This window comes from Sebastes umbrosus, chromosome 2 (genome assembly GCF_015220745.1).
Source record: "Sebastes umbrosus isolate fSebUmb1 chromosome 2, fSebUmb1.pri, whole genome shotgun sequence".
In the NCBI taxonomy this organism is placed as follows: domain Eukaryota; kingdom Metazoa; phylum Chordata; class Actinopteri; order Perciformes; family Sebastidae; genus Sebastes; species Sebastes umbrosus.
Window position 1 is genome coordinate 38,004,034 of NC_051270.1, and position 14,795 is coordinate 38,018,828.

The window sequence follows — 14,795 nt, forward strand, 5'->3', positions numbered from 1 at the left end:
ACAGAGTTTAGCGGCACTTCTACCGGTGACTGTAAAGTTGTGACATCATAGTCCTGACGGCTCATTTAAATGCACAGTTTCTGAATACGTGTGTATTCCTCTGTGGATTGAGTATTTTGATACTTTCACAGTATTCATGTAGCACCTAGTCAAGTCAAGTCAATTTTATTTGTATAGCCCAAAATCACGAATCACAAATTTGCCTCCGGGGGCTTTACAATCTGTACAGGATATGACACCCTCTGTCCTTTACAGTGTCACCTAGACCTGCTTTTTTTATTGAAACGGTGTGTATAGTGAGATCTGTCTGCAGGGTATGGAATCACACATCACAATCACTGAATGAATCCCAAAAAGAGGCCAGAAGGGAGGAGCTAGAAGCAGGTGGTAGAGTGATTTAAAAAGTGATCACATACAATTCACAAGCATTAAAAGTGCCAAAATGGGTTATCTGATGTGGTTCTTGTGCCCGGGTATGGCGCGGTGGCTCGACGGCGCCCCCTAAAAAGTTGAATTTTGTATGAACTTTTTTGTACTCTAGAACAAACTTCTAGAGATTTTACCCGATTTACTTCAAATGTGGTCAGTGCAATCTAAAGACTTTGCAATGAAAGGTTAATAAAAGTAGGAGCTTGTATTCTCTTTGGATTACAAACATGCATAAATCATACCAAAACTTTTGTAATTTTTTTGTACTCAATAACAACTAATAATACGAACGCCTACTGTAGAATAACAGAATCCTTAAAAATTAGCGCCATTAAACCGAAAGACACATCTCGCAGCGCTGTGCCGTCCAGCTAATGTCTTCCTGAGTCAAGTCACGGGGACGAGCCAGGCCACAGCCCTCGTCGCTGTGTCGGAGCGTTCTCCGCGGCAACCCATGATGGGGGGGCATGGGCCAGAGGCTGCGTTAAAGGTCCCATATCATGCTCATTTTCAAGTTCATACTTTTTTGTACACATTTTGTGTTTCTACTAGAACTTGTTTACATGCTGTAATATTCAAAACAACCTTTATTTTCCTCATACTGTCTGCCTGAATATACCTGTATTAACCCTCTGTCTGAAATGCTCTGTTTTAATGCATTTCAACGGAATTGCAATGGAATTGAAATGGAATTGCGTTGCTAGGCAACAGTTTGGGTCCATGTTTACTTCCTGTCAGCTGATGTCATTTACATACACTGCAAGAGGATATAAACTGGGACACATTTAGAATGTTTATGTTTAAAACCGTGTCATAATCTATATATGGATATTTGTGACATCACAAATGGACAGAAATCCTTACGGCTTGTTTCAGACGCACAATTTCTGAATACGGGCTGTGTCTATTTCTCCGTATATTGAGCGTTTTGATAGTTTAACAATATTTATATAGCACTTATACCTGCTTTGTAATATAAAAGACATGAAAATCTCACCTTTTACAATATTGAACCTTTAAGCGCTGGCTTGCAGGCGAGCCCTGCCGCAGAGGAACTGCATAATGCACAGAGAAATTAATATTGATACTTTTCTTTTGTTTTATTAATAATTTTTGGGATTGATGAGGACCTCGTAATGGCCTAGTGGTAATATTGCCAAACTGTTGTGGGCCTAGCACATAGCAGATGTATGAGTTCTACAGACCACATCTAGTAACTGAGTCAGGTGTGTGACGCAGGTGTCTTTTTCATTCCCCCGGCAGGCTGCTGTTTTATAACGTACTATACTCGCAAATCAGCCTTGGAAGCACAGAATGCTCTGCACAACATGAAGATTCTGCCAGGGGTAGGTGACAGCCTCCTTAATCTGCCCTTTCAAATGCATGCTGGTTCATATGGAAGCCTTGGACTTCCTCTCTGTGGCTGGTCATTAACAGCCGTATCAAAGGTGGGACGTATGAACTGTCGGAACTGATTCAGGTCTATTTGTTTGGGGTCAAAGCACCAACGGTGTTAGAACCCTACTGTTTTTGGCCATATTGTTATTATTATTATTAAAGACCCATGTCAACCACAAGGTGGGGCTATAATAAAAGTAAAAATCACACATTCAAGTACAGTACTTTATATCCACACATTCCTAGTATGGAGCTGCATTGCCTGGAAATTTACTAAACCCACTTTTTGTACTTGTCTGTGGTTTTTTGCTACAATATGAGAAAATTGGTGTCAAATATTCTCTGGAACCGTGTCAATACACATCAAGCACACTGTTGATTTAGTTATCTCAGTGAAAGAAAATTGAGTTGTAATAGGCACATCCAAAATGAGCTGCGACTCAGCGTGAAAAATTTGATGCAAATCGGCCAAACGGTTGCAATTTTTAATTGTTATGTAATGATAGAGAATTCCTCTTGGTTTATAAATGCTCCAAATGACACAAAATCTAGTGAGTGGTCGCATGCTGCCCTCTGGCGGAGTTTCTGCGACACTCGGGCGTGGAGCTCAAGACTTTTTAGACCCCCCTTTACACCTGGCATTAAAATGTGTCTCGTATCTAGATATGATTTAACCTAATTACATTTAAACCTGGTATTAATGTCTCCAGTGTACACACCGAGATCTGAATGAGATCTGAGGCTGAGAGGAAGCATCTGCTGCATTACGCAAGGGATGCTTCGAACATTCGCTGTCGATTACTAACCGAAGCTCAGGAGCCCAAAAATAGTATTCGGGGAGTCGGGAGAGCTCTTGCGGAACGTATATCCGCCCACGTAGTTGTTGTATGTGGATTGAAAACGCAATTGCATTTACACTTGTGTTCAATGCGGTGACAATGCGTCCCTGACCACCTCCGGAGGTGGTTTAGCCGATCCGATAATAATCCGTCCTCAATGCGTTTTGGGTTAATTTACTCTCATGTGGTCAAGTACCATCAGATTACAATCCGATCAACCAAAACACGTTTTAATGCCAGGTGTGGAGGGGGTCTTATGCTCAGTTGATAGCTGTGTTTTTTCTGTACCATAATACATGGTGACATTACTACTGACAGGTGCAAATTGCTGTAAGTGGTGCGAGAGTGTGAGAGAATTGTCACTTTTCAAGTGTAAAATTATATCGCTGGATGAAACAGCAGATACTGTATCCACATCTATGTGCTTGTTTATATCTATGTTATTCATAAAACTTCATATATTGATACTGAAAATGTGATATTCAATTTTCCAACATCAATTTCTTCACATTTTTTTTGACGTTACATGTAATATTACTTTTATTTTGTTGCTATGGTCTGCTGAAAAGGGCTGGATTTCCACCAAAAGCGGTGTTTTTCTTTCTCATAATTATACATTGTTTTATATTTAATATGACTTCTATTTCATGGTCTCACAATACCATGTTGTGCCCAATATGATGGGCATTAAAAGCATTGTTGGAAAGGGCCACATGTCAGGTAAAAGAGATTCTTTGACTGACATCCTTCTGTTAGGCTTTCCTCAACACATACTTTGTCTCACTGTCTTCATGTCCTCAGTAGGCAAGTGGATAATGGTCCTGACTAAATGTCAGACACAGTGTGAGTTCAGATCCTGTAATGGCAGAATGGTGGCTTCTGCTTTCACATTGTATGTCCTGTTTGCTATTGCAGCATAATAAATGTTAAATAAATCAGAAATTAAATTCCACCACTTTAAGATATTATATTGTATCAATATAGGTATTTCTCAAATATGAATGTGTATTTCCACATTGTTCCCTGAAGTGACATAGGCAGTGTGAATGTGTGTGTGCATGGTGGTGTGGTGTATGTTTGGTTTGACACAAAACAAAACCAAAAGCAGTGTGAATAGTCTGACTTCAGTTAGGCTAACGTATGCCATTCTTGCAGTGTTCATACCGCTCTGCCTCTGCCAGGATTGTTAGCTTGCCTTTTATCTGTGGGGCTTTTAACCCCTCTCTATTCTCCCTCTCTGGATCCGTACTAACACCTTTGTCCTCTATGGCACAGTGGTTCTCAAACTATGGTACACGTACCACTGGTGGTACGCATGTTCTCTCTAGTTGTACGCAGAGGAATCTCTGACTATCGATTCCTCTTATTGATGCTTTCCCACAGTTACGCTGCCCAATGACACATAAGCACTCTGTATCATGTTTCAGTTTGTTTTTGGACCGGAGCGAAAAAGCGCTCAACAGAGTGGCGCTACTAAATCTGAGAGGTGCACCTTATTTGATCCCTGATAAAGCGACACTGTGAACAACAAATCTGTGTTGAAATCAGCAGGAGGAGAGTTAATAACGTTAGCTGTTAGCAGCCGGTGGGCATCACAGTCCTGACTGGCTGAATACCGGAGATGCGAACGTTAACGGAGGTGCCATTGAGTTATTATTATGAAGCGTGGTGTAAAAAGTTTGAGAACCACTGCTCTATGGCCCAGTGGTGATAGGTCTTGCTCTTTAACCACTTTACTGCTTTACTTTTCTACGTTACTGGTTCAGCTCCTGCTTGGTATACATACTGTATTTTGATCCCATATTGAGTGGTTCAGCGTTTGAACAGTAGAAGCTTTTTTTCTGCTGCCAAAGCTAGAAAGGAACACTGCAGACCGTTTCATTGCTCCTTTCATTTCATTTCATCGTACTTTTAGAAGAGGTTTGAAGAATAGAAGAAAGCTTAAAGCCCCCCTCCAAACAAAAATGTGCTTTGCTGATTGTTACTTGGATTTTTGACCGTCTCTGTGCACAGTGACGTATGTACAGAGTTTAACATCAGAAGGCTGTTTTCACATCCATCAGCTGAAGGGGGAAAGTTTATCTGTGTTCACCTTAAAACTGTGTTTAACCCTTTTACATTCTGCCCTCTTTTTTTTAGAGGGGAAGGTAGATAAATAGTCAACAGTAGATGTCACATAGACGTGGTGTACATCATCTGAAAGCTGGGAACCTGAAGATCAATTTGACATGCAGCTCAGCACTGTGTCAAGTTGTTCTAGTCCTTAATAAGAAATAAAAATGAATTAATAAATGAATTAGTCAATTAGAACAAATTGTGAATGTGTGTAAGAGCGTAGAAGAGCGTAGAACATTATGATATAAACATATGATGGTCATCCCCTTGCTCTATTATGTCTCTATTTATCTAGTCTAAGTCTAAGTTGTTGCAGCAATTTTTGGGTTGATACCATTTGTCACACAGATTTGGTGCTAAATTTAGCCATTTTTACCAATTAAGAATTGATCAAAAATGATCAATAATCCCTCCAAAATACCACATTAAGACACCAAGACCTTGAGGAACACCAAAGAAAAAGCCATGCTGTGATTTGGGATCAAAAACGTTTGACAGATTCCTGCAAGAATTACATTTTTCGGCGATTGGATGGCGAGCACTTCTGTTGCTCAGAAACCTTATTGTCAGTCTAGCTAGGAAAACCACCCATCCTCTGAATGCTCTAGGTCTCTAGTTTGTGGCTGTAAAGTTTTACAAGGCTATGATTATCCTAGAGGTCACCACAGGTCATTTTATATAGCAAGGTCAAGTTTAAAAAGAAAAATGGTTTCACTACAATGAAATGTCTCCTATGGGGACTAACATCATCACACATGAATACAGTTGGACTAATGGAGCCACGAGAGTCTCAGCTTTACAGTGATACACAATTTATGTAATTCCAAGACTGTTTTGTGAAATAGCTTTTATGTATTGGAAGCACTGATCTAATTAAAAAGAAAATGTAACAAGGGTGCATCTAGCATACAACAGTATCACAATTGGCTTTCTCCATACTATGACTCTCCCTGCTGTACCCTAACCACGATGCCAGCTTCTGAAACTATTAACACGGACATGGCCAACATTAATGAAATGCATGTTTCAGCATTATGAGTACTAATGTGTCATTTGTTGCCTCGTTCAGATGCACCACCCGATTCAGATGAAGCCAGCTGACAGTGAGAAAAACAATGGTAAGGATTTTCTAGCATTTTCATCTGTGTTGTCTTTCCTTTGATACTAGCAAAGAACGCCGTGTTAATTCCCTTTTCTACTGATAATGATATATATATTATTATCTATTTAAAAAATGTCTGTTAGTGAATGGATGTTTTTCATGTGTGCTCCTTTAGTAGATCTGAGCTGTGTCCATACTTAAGTGGATACTGTATCAAGTAGGGTTCCGTCCACACGCTGAGAAACAAACACAACAGAGAAATGGTTATATATGTATTTTATTTCTCATCCACTCTGCAGTATAAGACTGGCCTTTTCAAATGTATCAACTCTCTAAAGTGCTGCGTAATCCAAATTATCCACAACAGTGTGGACATGACATAACTGAACATTTTAACCCTACGGAGAAAACAACCTGAGCCTTGTTGTTAGTGTAGGTTAAAGTAAAAACAATAGTGAGGTACCTACAGTATATGAACATTGAAACTGTTTATTGCTTGCGGTAATAATTCCTCTTGATCATACTGGCCATTAAAAGATCCCCCCTTAAAGGGCTTTCAAAGTAAGTGATGGGGACAAAATCCTCGCTTTGTGCAAAACTGTATTCAAAAGTTTATCTGACGCTAATACGGGGCATCAGCAGTGACCCTGACGCTAAGCCATGACACACATTAGTCTAAAGTTTCTTTCTCAGGTGTGGATCGATACTGAAAGTGCAAAGGCATAAGAAGTCATAGCAGTGGTATGTGGGAAATATGTCACAGCTATGAACCAATCAGATTGCTTCATTTGAGTGTCCAATTTTATAAAATATTAATAGATTTCTTTAGTGTGTCGTCACCTGAAATTAAGAATCATTGTGTTCTCGTTAGCTTAGAATGAGCCGTTTAGATCTGAGGTTAGTGGCCAGTATGAACAGGAGGAATGAGTTACAGCAAGCCATACATGTTTTACACATAACTGTTGTTTTAAGACAGACTTGAAAAAAATTGTGAACTTCTCCATTAAAGTGCCACGGAGCTCAGCTGTTAGAAGATATCGTCCTGCATGTTGAATGTTATATTGCACCATTTACCTTGACACGGTGCAGGTGTGGGTTTGATGTTGTGTCGTGTTGAATACAGCAGTGGAGGACAGGAAGCTGTTTATTGGAATGATCTCCAAGAAGTGTAACGAGAACGACATCCGGCTGATGTTCTCACCGTACGGGCAGATAGAGGAGTGCCGGATACTTCGAGGCCCTGATGGACTCAGCCGTGGTAACGCATAACCTGTTCATACACACACGCATACACAATAAATAGAGAAAGTAAAAGAAATAATAATATAATAATAATAAATAATGAGGTGAATAAAATAAAATAAAAATGTACAACTGTTGAATGACCCAAAACATCAATGAAACAAAATTATAACATTGAATAAACTTTTGTGTTATTGTGGTCATATATATTGTAATTTATGGCGCTGTTAGATTGCTACTAGGCCGTGCCGTTAATACAGGTGCATGGGCGCAGTGAAAATATCGTTCTTGAAAGGCTAAACGCCAGCAAATATGGATTGAAGCAGAAGATTTTGTTGGATAAAAACATGTTGTGAAGTTTGGAAATGATTACATGTATTTTCAATATATTTTGACTTTTTGACTTTTGGACTGAGACACTTCCAGAGACGACTGTTGTGTGTCTTTGAGAGAGAGAGTGACAGAGAGAGGGGAAGAGATGGTGGAAGCCGGTGGACTATTGTACGCAATCGGACCCCAAATCGGATGACACACCTCACTGTACCGCGGGTTGTGAGCTGTGATCTGTTTTTAAAGTCAGGCACCTTGGCGGCGGTTTGCGCTCTCTCGAGTTGTATGTTTGTATCCTCTCTGAATATGCTGAAGTCTTTCTTTTTCTTTAAGTGAGATTAAAGCTGGTATTTAAATAATCGGCCGTCCTGAAATAATACCCACCTTATACTCACTCCGTATTAGAGCCGGGTTCAGGTTTGGTTATTTTCAGATGTAATTTGGTAAGAAATCTCTATCTTTCTCATTCTAACTGTGCCAATTGTCTGCGTCCATGTTTGTCATGTGGTGCAAGTACACAATGCCCAGCAGGAGTGTAGCCAATGCTTTTGATAAGCCTGGTGAGCAACGGTCAGTAATGAATGCAATAAAACAAAAATATAGCTTCAGGTCAGGTCCCAAATTTAGTAAAACCATAAAGATTGTGTTATGTCGGGTCCTAAAGACGCAAGTATGGTAAGGTTTGTTCCAACAGGCTTTAGAGCACAGAGAGAAACAACAAAACTGAGAAAGATAAAACAGAAAAAAAGTACTAGTAAAACATAGTATACAGTATACAACTGCCTGTCTGTAGGAGGAAAGTGATCTATTATTGTGTTTCTCTCTTTCAGGTTGTGCATTTGTGACATTCACAGCTAGACAAATGGCCCAGTCAGCCATCAAGTCCATGCACCAGTCCCAGACCATGGAGGTGAACTTAAACTTCACACTAAAAACAATATGTCATGTTGTAAAATGGTGATTTCAGAATCGGTGGATTATATTGTCTCCACTGTTGAAATGCTGTTTTATTCAGTATTTATATGAGTACATAAAGCTGTCAGAGTAGAAAACATTTTCCTTTGACTGCGTTTAGGGCTGTTCATCACCCATCGTAGTGAAGTTTGCAGACACTCAGAAGGACAAGGAGCAGAAGCGCATGGCCCAACAGCTGCAGCAGCAGATGCAGCAACTCAGTGCTGCTTCCATGTGGGGAAATCTCACTGGGCTCAACAGCCTGGGGCCACAATACCTAGCAGTGAGTGTGCGATTGTGTATGTTTATGCTAAAACGTAATCATTAGCCTGCTGACAGTTTAAACGTCGCTGTCACTTCCACTTTAGCGTGTTGTTTCTCATATCTCCTGGCTTTAGCTCTACTTACAGTTGCTGCAGCAGTCAGCCTCCACGGGGAATGCACTCAACAATCTGCACCCTGTTTCAGGTATGCGCTCACACACACACATGCCGTAACAGACATTCCACCATGAAATATTTCAGTCATGTAAGATTTAGATTTGTATTGTTGGCTGAATGATATTCCCACTCGTGGCTTCTGGGTTTGAAAGAGGTTAATGTCATCCCTCTCTGGATGCTGAGGAAGTTTTCAATGTCCAGCCTCAAACCCGTTCAGCCAACAAACTCCAGGAGAGAACACGTCTTTATGTACTGTTTTTATATACAATAGTGGTCAGAGATAAGGGGTGGTGGTGGAGTCTTGAACTTAACCGTGTGTGTGTCTGTCAGGTCTTAATGCCATGCAGAACCTGGCTGCTTTAGCGGCAGCAGCAACTGTCACACAGGCCACGCCCACAGGCTCCAGCGCCATGACAACATCTAGTAGCCCACTAAGTGCACTAACAAGCTCAGGTAAAAAAAAAAATCACAACTACAGTACTGTTTCATAGTCAAGGTAGGGCTCCGTGGTATGGTGACATCCATGTGAGTCCACATAAACCTCTAGCAGTTAAACATCTGTACATTTATATATAACTATATCATTTAGTATATAAAATAAACTATACAAATAGCTGCCAGGTATCAACAACAATTGCTTCTCTGATTGACTATTTTCTGATTTTCTTTTGATAGACACATTATATCATAAATTGCTAATTGTGAGGTCAAAATAATGGTGTGAAAATGTTGACATTGCTGAGCTCTAGCACACAGACTGTAGCACTGTAACACAGCTTTGTGTCATATTTTTCCAGTTGAGTTTATTTACAACATTAACAGTGAATGTTCCCTGAGCAGGCTCCTCCCCCACCTCCAGCAACAACTCCTCAATGAACCCCATGGCTTCTCTGGGGGCCTTGCAGTCTCTGGCTGCTGGTGCTGGAGCTGGCCTCAACATGAGCTCCCTGGCAGGTACTAACCCCTCAGCTGGACCTGTACATTTCCACTGATTAGATGACTCTAAGGCAGTGGTTCTCAAACTTTTTACACTACGTACCACCTCAGAAAATATTTGACTCTCCAAGTACCTCCATTATGATCAGGGGTGGGCAGTAATTTTTCCTGGGGGGGCCACATGTGAAATCCAGATCGTTGCAGGTGGCCAAACAAATTCTGTCAGACGTAACCTCTATTTTATCACTACATTAATTTATAGAAAACATACTGCACACTTATTTTTCAGCATTTATTATACTGAAAATCACTCTAAACATCATATTATTAAGAAAATGACATTATATGCAGGAGTTTTTGAACCGTACAGGACTGAATGTTTTGGGTAGTAATTAGTCCGTTAACAAAACTTAACAAAACAGAGAATCCCCCAGCATGACAAACTATAAAAACATGCACTGCAGGTCCAAAAAGCCCTATTTTTTCGGGGCAGGGAGGGTAGCCTACTGTACACAGTACTGTACTGTACTTTGTTATTGTCATCTATAGTGGTTGTTGGCATAAAACCACACAATTCAAATGATTATAATTATTTAAATATTTGCTTTGATTAAAGAAATCTCGGCAAGCTGCTTAGAGCTAGTGTTAGGAAGTTAAACAGGTCATAATTCTCTCTCTAATATCTATTTTATATTGACGTGAAAACATCTCACAACTGGATTTATTCACGTTTCTCACCAAAAACTTTACGAGATCACATTTGAACACATCATGATAACGTTGTAATTTACCTTCACCCAATAGTCATTTTCCCTGAACCGACTTTGAACTCCTCATAACAATAACTCAATGGCACCTCCGTTAACGTTCGTATCTCCTGTATTTATTCAGTCAGGACTGCGCTGCCCACCTGCTGCTGACAGCTAACGTTACTAACTCTCCTCCTGCTGATCTCAACACAGATTTGTTGTTCACAGTGTCGCTTTATCAGGGAATAATAGGGTGCGTCCCGTCCGGCGCTTTTTTTGTTCTCTTCACCGTGGCTCCGGTCCCAAACAAATTTAAACATGATACGACTTGCAGCGTAACTGTGGGAAAGCATTAATACAGAGGAATCGATAGTCAGAGATTCTTCCGTGTACCACTTGAGAGAGCACGCGTACCACCAGTGGTACGTGTACCGTAGTTTGAGAACCACTGCTGTAAGGCATTACACTTGATGTAAATCTTTCTCTTTAAAGATTTACAGAGCAGACAAGGTTGTCTTGTGAGTGTGATGTAATGTGAATGTGCGTTGATGTTAGCTGCCTGTAATTGCCATTGGGCACATTTAGTTTGAAGCCAGTATGAAGACAAAAGTAATGCCTCACTCAAATGTCAGTTAGTTGTAAGAGATGTCCAATAATCAGATATAGGGTCAGCATCACTGTCCGCTGCTAAGTTACAGGAACTGTTTATTAATTAATATGTTGTGAGAGCACTTGATGTACTAAAAATTAAAGTTAATGTGTATCACCAGCCTAACATGCAGGCAAAAAAGTATTTTGCTCAGAAGGTAGAGACCATTTCACAGTTATAAATGTAAACATTCCAGATGTGTCCCAGTTTATTTCCTGTTGTAGTGTACGTGAATGTCATCAGCTGAAATAAGTTGAAACGGTCTATACTTTGCACCTGTTTGAGGTTATTTTATCAAATTTGTCATGTAAGTGATACATGCATACTGCATTGGAGTGATAGGATCTGACCTTGTCACCCGTGTGACTCTGATGCAGGCATGGCAGCACTGAACGGCAGCCTCGGCTCCGGAGGCCTGTCTAACGGCTCAGGAAACACCATGGAGGCGCTGAGCCAGGCCTACTCTGGCATCCAGCAGTACGCTGCCGCTGCCCTTCCCAGCCTGTACAACCAGAGCCTGCTGTCCCAGCAGAGCGTCTCAGCCGCAGGCAGCCAAAAGGAAGGTGGGTTCTGTGGGCTGAGAGTAGTAGAACAAAAAGGAGATGATGGGGACAGTACAGATGAAGTGGAGGACAAGGGGAGGTGGGGGGGTATTTACTGTATAACCACTGTATGAGCATGCTTCAAAATCTTCCTTTCTTCAGTCCAATTTTGGAATCAAATTGACCAAAAACGTCGAGCTGTAGGCTAAAATGTGAGTTGGAGTTTAGAATGCTTTTTGCTAACATGCCTATTTTCATAGAAACTGATCTGTTCAATCGGCTGCCACATACCTTTGCAGATAAAGAAAAGAAAGCTAACAGTAACAACCGGGTGCAAGCGTACTCCATGCTTGACTCCTAACTTGATTTAAAGTAGTGTTGTGGGCAGGTTGGTAGAGATGTGTTTGCTGTGTGTTGATGTCACCTTGTGCTAAGGATTCTGTCTTGTTTTTAAATCTGCTGCGTCAGCCAGCGTCGGTCGCAGCACCGGTAAGACGTCACCACCTTCTCTCTGACGTGGCCACCAATAATCATGTCAACAGTCCATAACAGGAGGCGTGTCCTTGTTTGTGTGTTAATGTTATAGCCCTCCTTTATTACACGGCTGGGTTGAATACTCGATTCTGATTGGTCAATCACGGCGTTCTGCGGTCTGTAATCTCTTTATAACAGACCATTGCTATGTATAACAGACCGTTGCTATGTATAGCAGACCGTTGCTATGTATAGCAGACCGTTGCTATGTATAACAGACCGTTGCTATGTATAACAGACCGTTGCTAAGGGCGCAGCTCTGATGTTGGACTGTGGCGGACCATTTTTGTGTCGAAATATTGATATCTTCAGCAAGTAGCCGTGTAATAAGCGGGATAATGTACAGCTAGCGGGTCATTGTTGTGAAAGAAACCCTTTCAGGGCGATGACAGACCCCGACGTGAACAATGACCAGCTTTCTGTACATTATCCCTTAAATGTACTATGTTATGTATACTCTCTGTAATTTCATTGTTTTCATCATGGATGTCTTATATGATACTACGGAGCCCCCAGGGGTCATGTGGTGGAAAAAATATGAATGTGGAAATTTGGACTGGCAGACCGTGTGCACGGATTCAACTTTGTGAACTAAACTACGAGGAGGGTGATAAAATACATCTGAATTGAGAAATTCACTCGTAAATGTAACCAAAAAGCCTGTATTTACTGCCAATTACTCAAGATTATTTTTCATTTCTACCTTTTTTAATGACTACTTCTTTGGCTGGACGGCAACAAAGCGGGGCCAGCCCACGCTTTAATATTCAAAAACACACTTTGCACACACACACACACACATATTTCTCATCATACTTCCGCCTGCATATAATTATATTCACCCTCCATTTTAGCGCCTCACTCTCTAAGGCCTCCCCCCCTTCTGCAAAAAAAACAGTCTGATTGGTCAGTGTTTCCGCTCTTCCACATCTACGCTGTCAGCGTCATTGCGCCGTCATTGCAGCCCGAGGAACCCCCGTAACGGAGTTTAGCTGCACTTCTACCGCGGCAAATCACCACGATAACGGCTTCTAAAGCAAAACTTCACGTTCCAGCGAGAATCTGATCTGAAATCAGGGAGAAATGAACAACATCGGCAAACCAAGACTTACAGGTTTCCATGACGTCTTGGCTCAGGTAAATACTGCTACTCATATCTCTCTGTCAACTCATTTTAGCTTAGTATTTATGCATAAACTCTGTAAACCGTAAACATGCACTCCATTTGTCTTTACAGGTCCATTTGTGAGAAATGACCGACAGCCCAGTGAAGAAAAAAGCATTTGTTGCAATGATGTCCTTCTGTTTTTCTCTGATATAAAGCACACTATTCCATATAATCCTCAATACGTACCTCACAGTTATAAAATAAACTAAATCCTCTCTATTACCTTTAAATCCCATAAGTAAAGATGAATGTGTAAATTTTAATATATCGGTAGTTTCTCACCTTTAAGGTGCAACGTGTAAGATCTGGCCAGAATTTTAGTTTTAAAATATTAGAAAATTGAATTAACATCATCACCAGAATGTGAAGAGGCGTTTTTTCACATTAAACTCTGTGAAATTACAGTTGAGTTCGACCAAAGCACACTTGGTGATTGTTGGAAAGAGTAACGACGACGGCTTAGGTGAGATTTATTTTGTTTCTGTCCAGTTTGAATGAAGGGTTTTACGATGCTCCGCTACGTACAGCTGATCTCAACATAAACAACAAAAATACACGTAGATGATGACCAGTTTGTTTATTGGATTAAATCCAAAGTGGCAGAAACAAGAAAACGATTGCACCCTCGCCTCGTCCTCACCGCCGCTGGGAGGGGAGCGCGTGGCATCTCCAGGAGACGTACCCCGCAGTTAGCAGTTAGCTCAAATTCAGCCAGTGCAAACCCCAGCACCGATGGACCGCCCCGGCTCCCCGCCGGATAAGCAAACTCTCCGTTGCTGCCGTTACACAGGTTAGACCCAGCGCTCCACGGCGGCGCCGGGGTTTGTGCTGGCTGAACCTGAGTCGCTGCTCCGTCTCCGGGAGCTGCCGAGTACCGACCGCTCTCCTCCTGGCGTAGTGGTCTCCTGGCCGAGATGGAAGCGTGCGTCGTTTTCTCGTTTTGTCACTTTGGATTTTATCGAATAAACCGTCCAGCCCCGGTCAGTGTCTCAGTCAACACACAGATGGTTAACATAAACTACAGGCCGACGCCACACGTGAAGATTAGAAGATAGCAGCGGTAATTTGACCCCGTTGTTAGTTAGTAGTCAGCTTTTTTTTATAAAACTGATGACTGTAAATGTAGTTTGTATGGACCCAGTAGGTGGCTAGGTACTATGCATTGCACCTTTAAATACTTTGGAATAAATGTATTTGCATCTTTAGAAAAAACAATCTCTATGAACTATTATATAACTTTTCACGTGATCAAACTTGATTTGGAAAGATGGCATAATCATTTTCCCATCAGGCAGAAGGTCAATAATTAAAACTAACGTTCTTCCTAGAATAAAGTTCTGCAGTTATATATTACCTCTGGCACCCCCT

General features: G+C 41.1%; 1 protein-coding gene across 15 annotated transcripts in view; it reads left to right on the forward strand.

Moving 5' to 3' along the window:
- celf1 (cugbp, Elav-like family member 1) overlaps nt 1-14,795 on the forward strand; it is a 62,691-nt gene that overhangs the window by 24,099 nt on the left and 23,797 nt on the right. For 5 of the 15 annotated variants that reach the window (XM_037746265.1, XM_037746259.1, XM_037746272.1 and 2 more), the window contains 10 exons: nt 1,693-1,775; nt 5,851-5,899; nt 7,007-7,141; nt 8,286-8,365; nt 8,531-8,692; nt 8,808-8,877; nt 9,180-9,302; nt 9,690-9,803; nt 11,561-11,746; nt 12,194-12,214. In XM_037746265.1, coding sequence (XP_037602193.1) covers nt 1,693-1,775; nt 5,851-5,899; nt 7,007-7,141; nt 8,286-8,365; nt 8,531-8,692; nt 8,808-8,877; nt 9,180-9,302; nt 9,690-9,803; nt 11,561-11,746; nt 12,194-12,214 — 1,023 coding nt within the window. Of the gene's footprint in view, nt 1-1,692; nt 1,776-5,850; nt 5,900-7,006; nt 7,142-8,285; nt 8,366-8,530; nt 8,693-8,807; nt 8,878-9,179; nt 9,303-9,689; nt 9,804-11,560; nt 11,747-12,193; nt 12,215-13,496; nt 13,647-14,795 lie in introns of those variants that run through there. The other 10 variants (XM_037746281.1, XM_037746312.1, XM_037746289.1 and 7 more) reach the window with 6 other exon arrangements.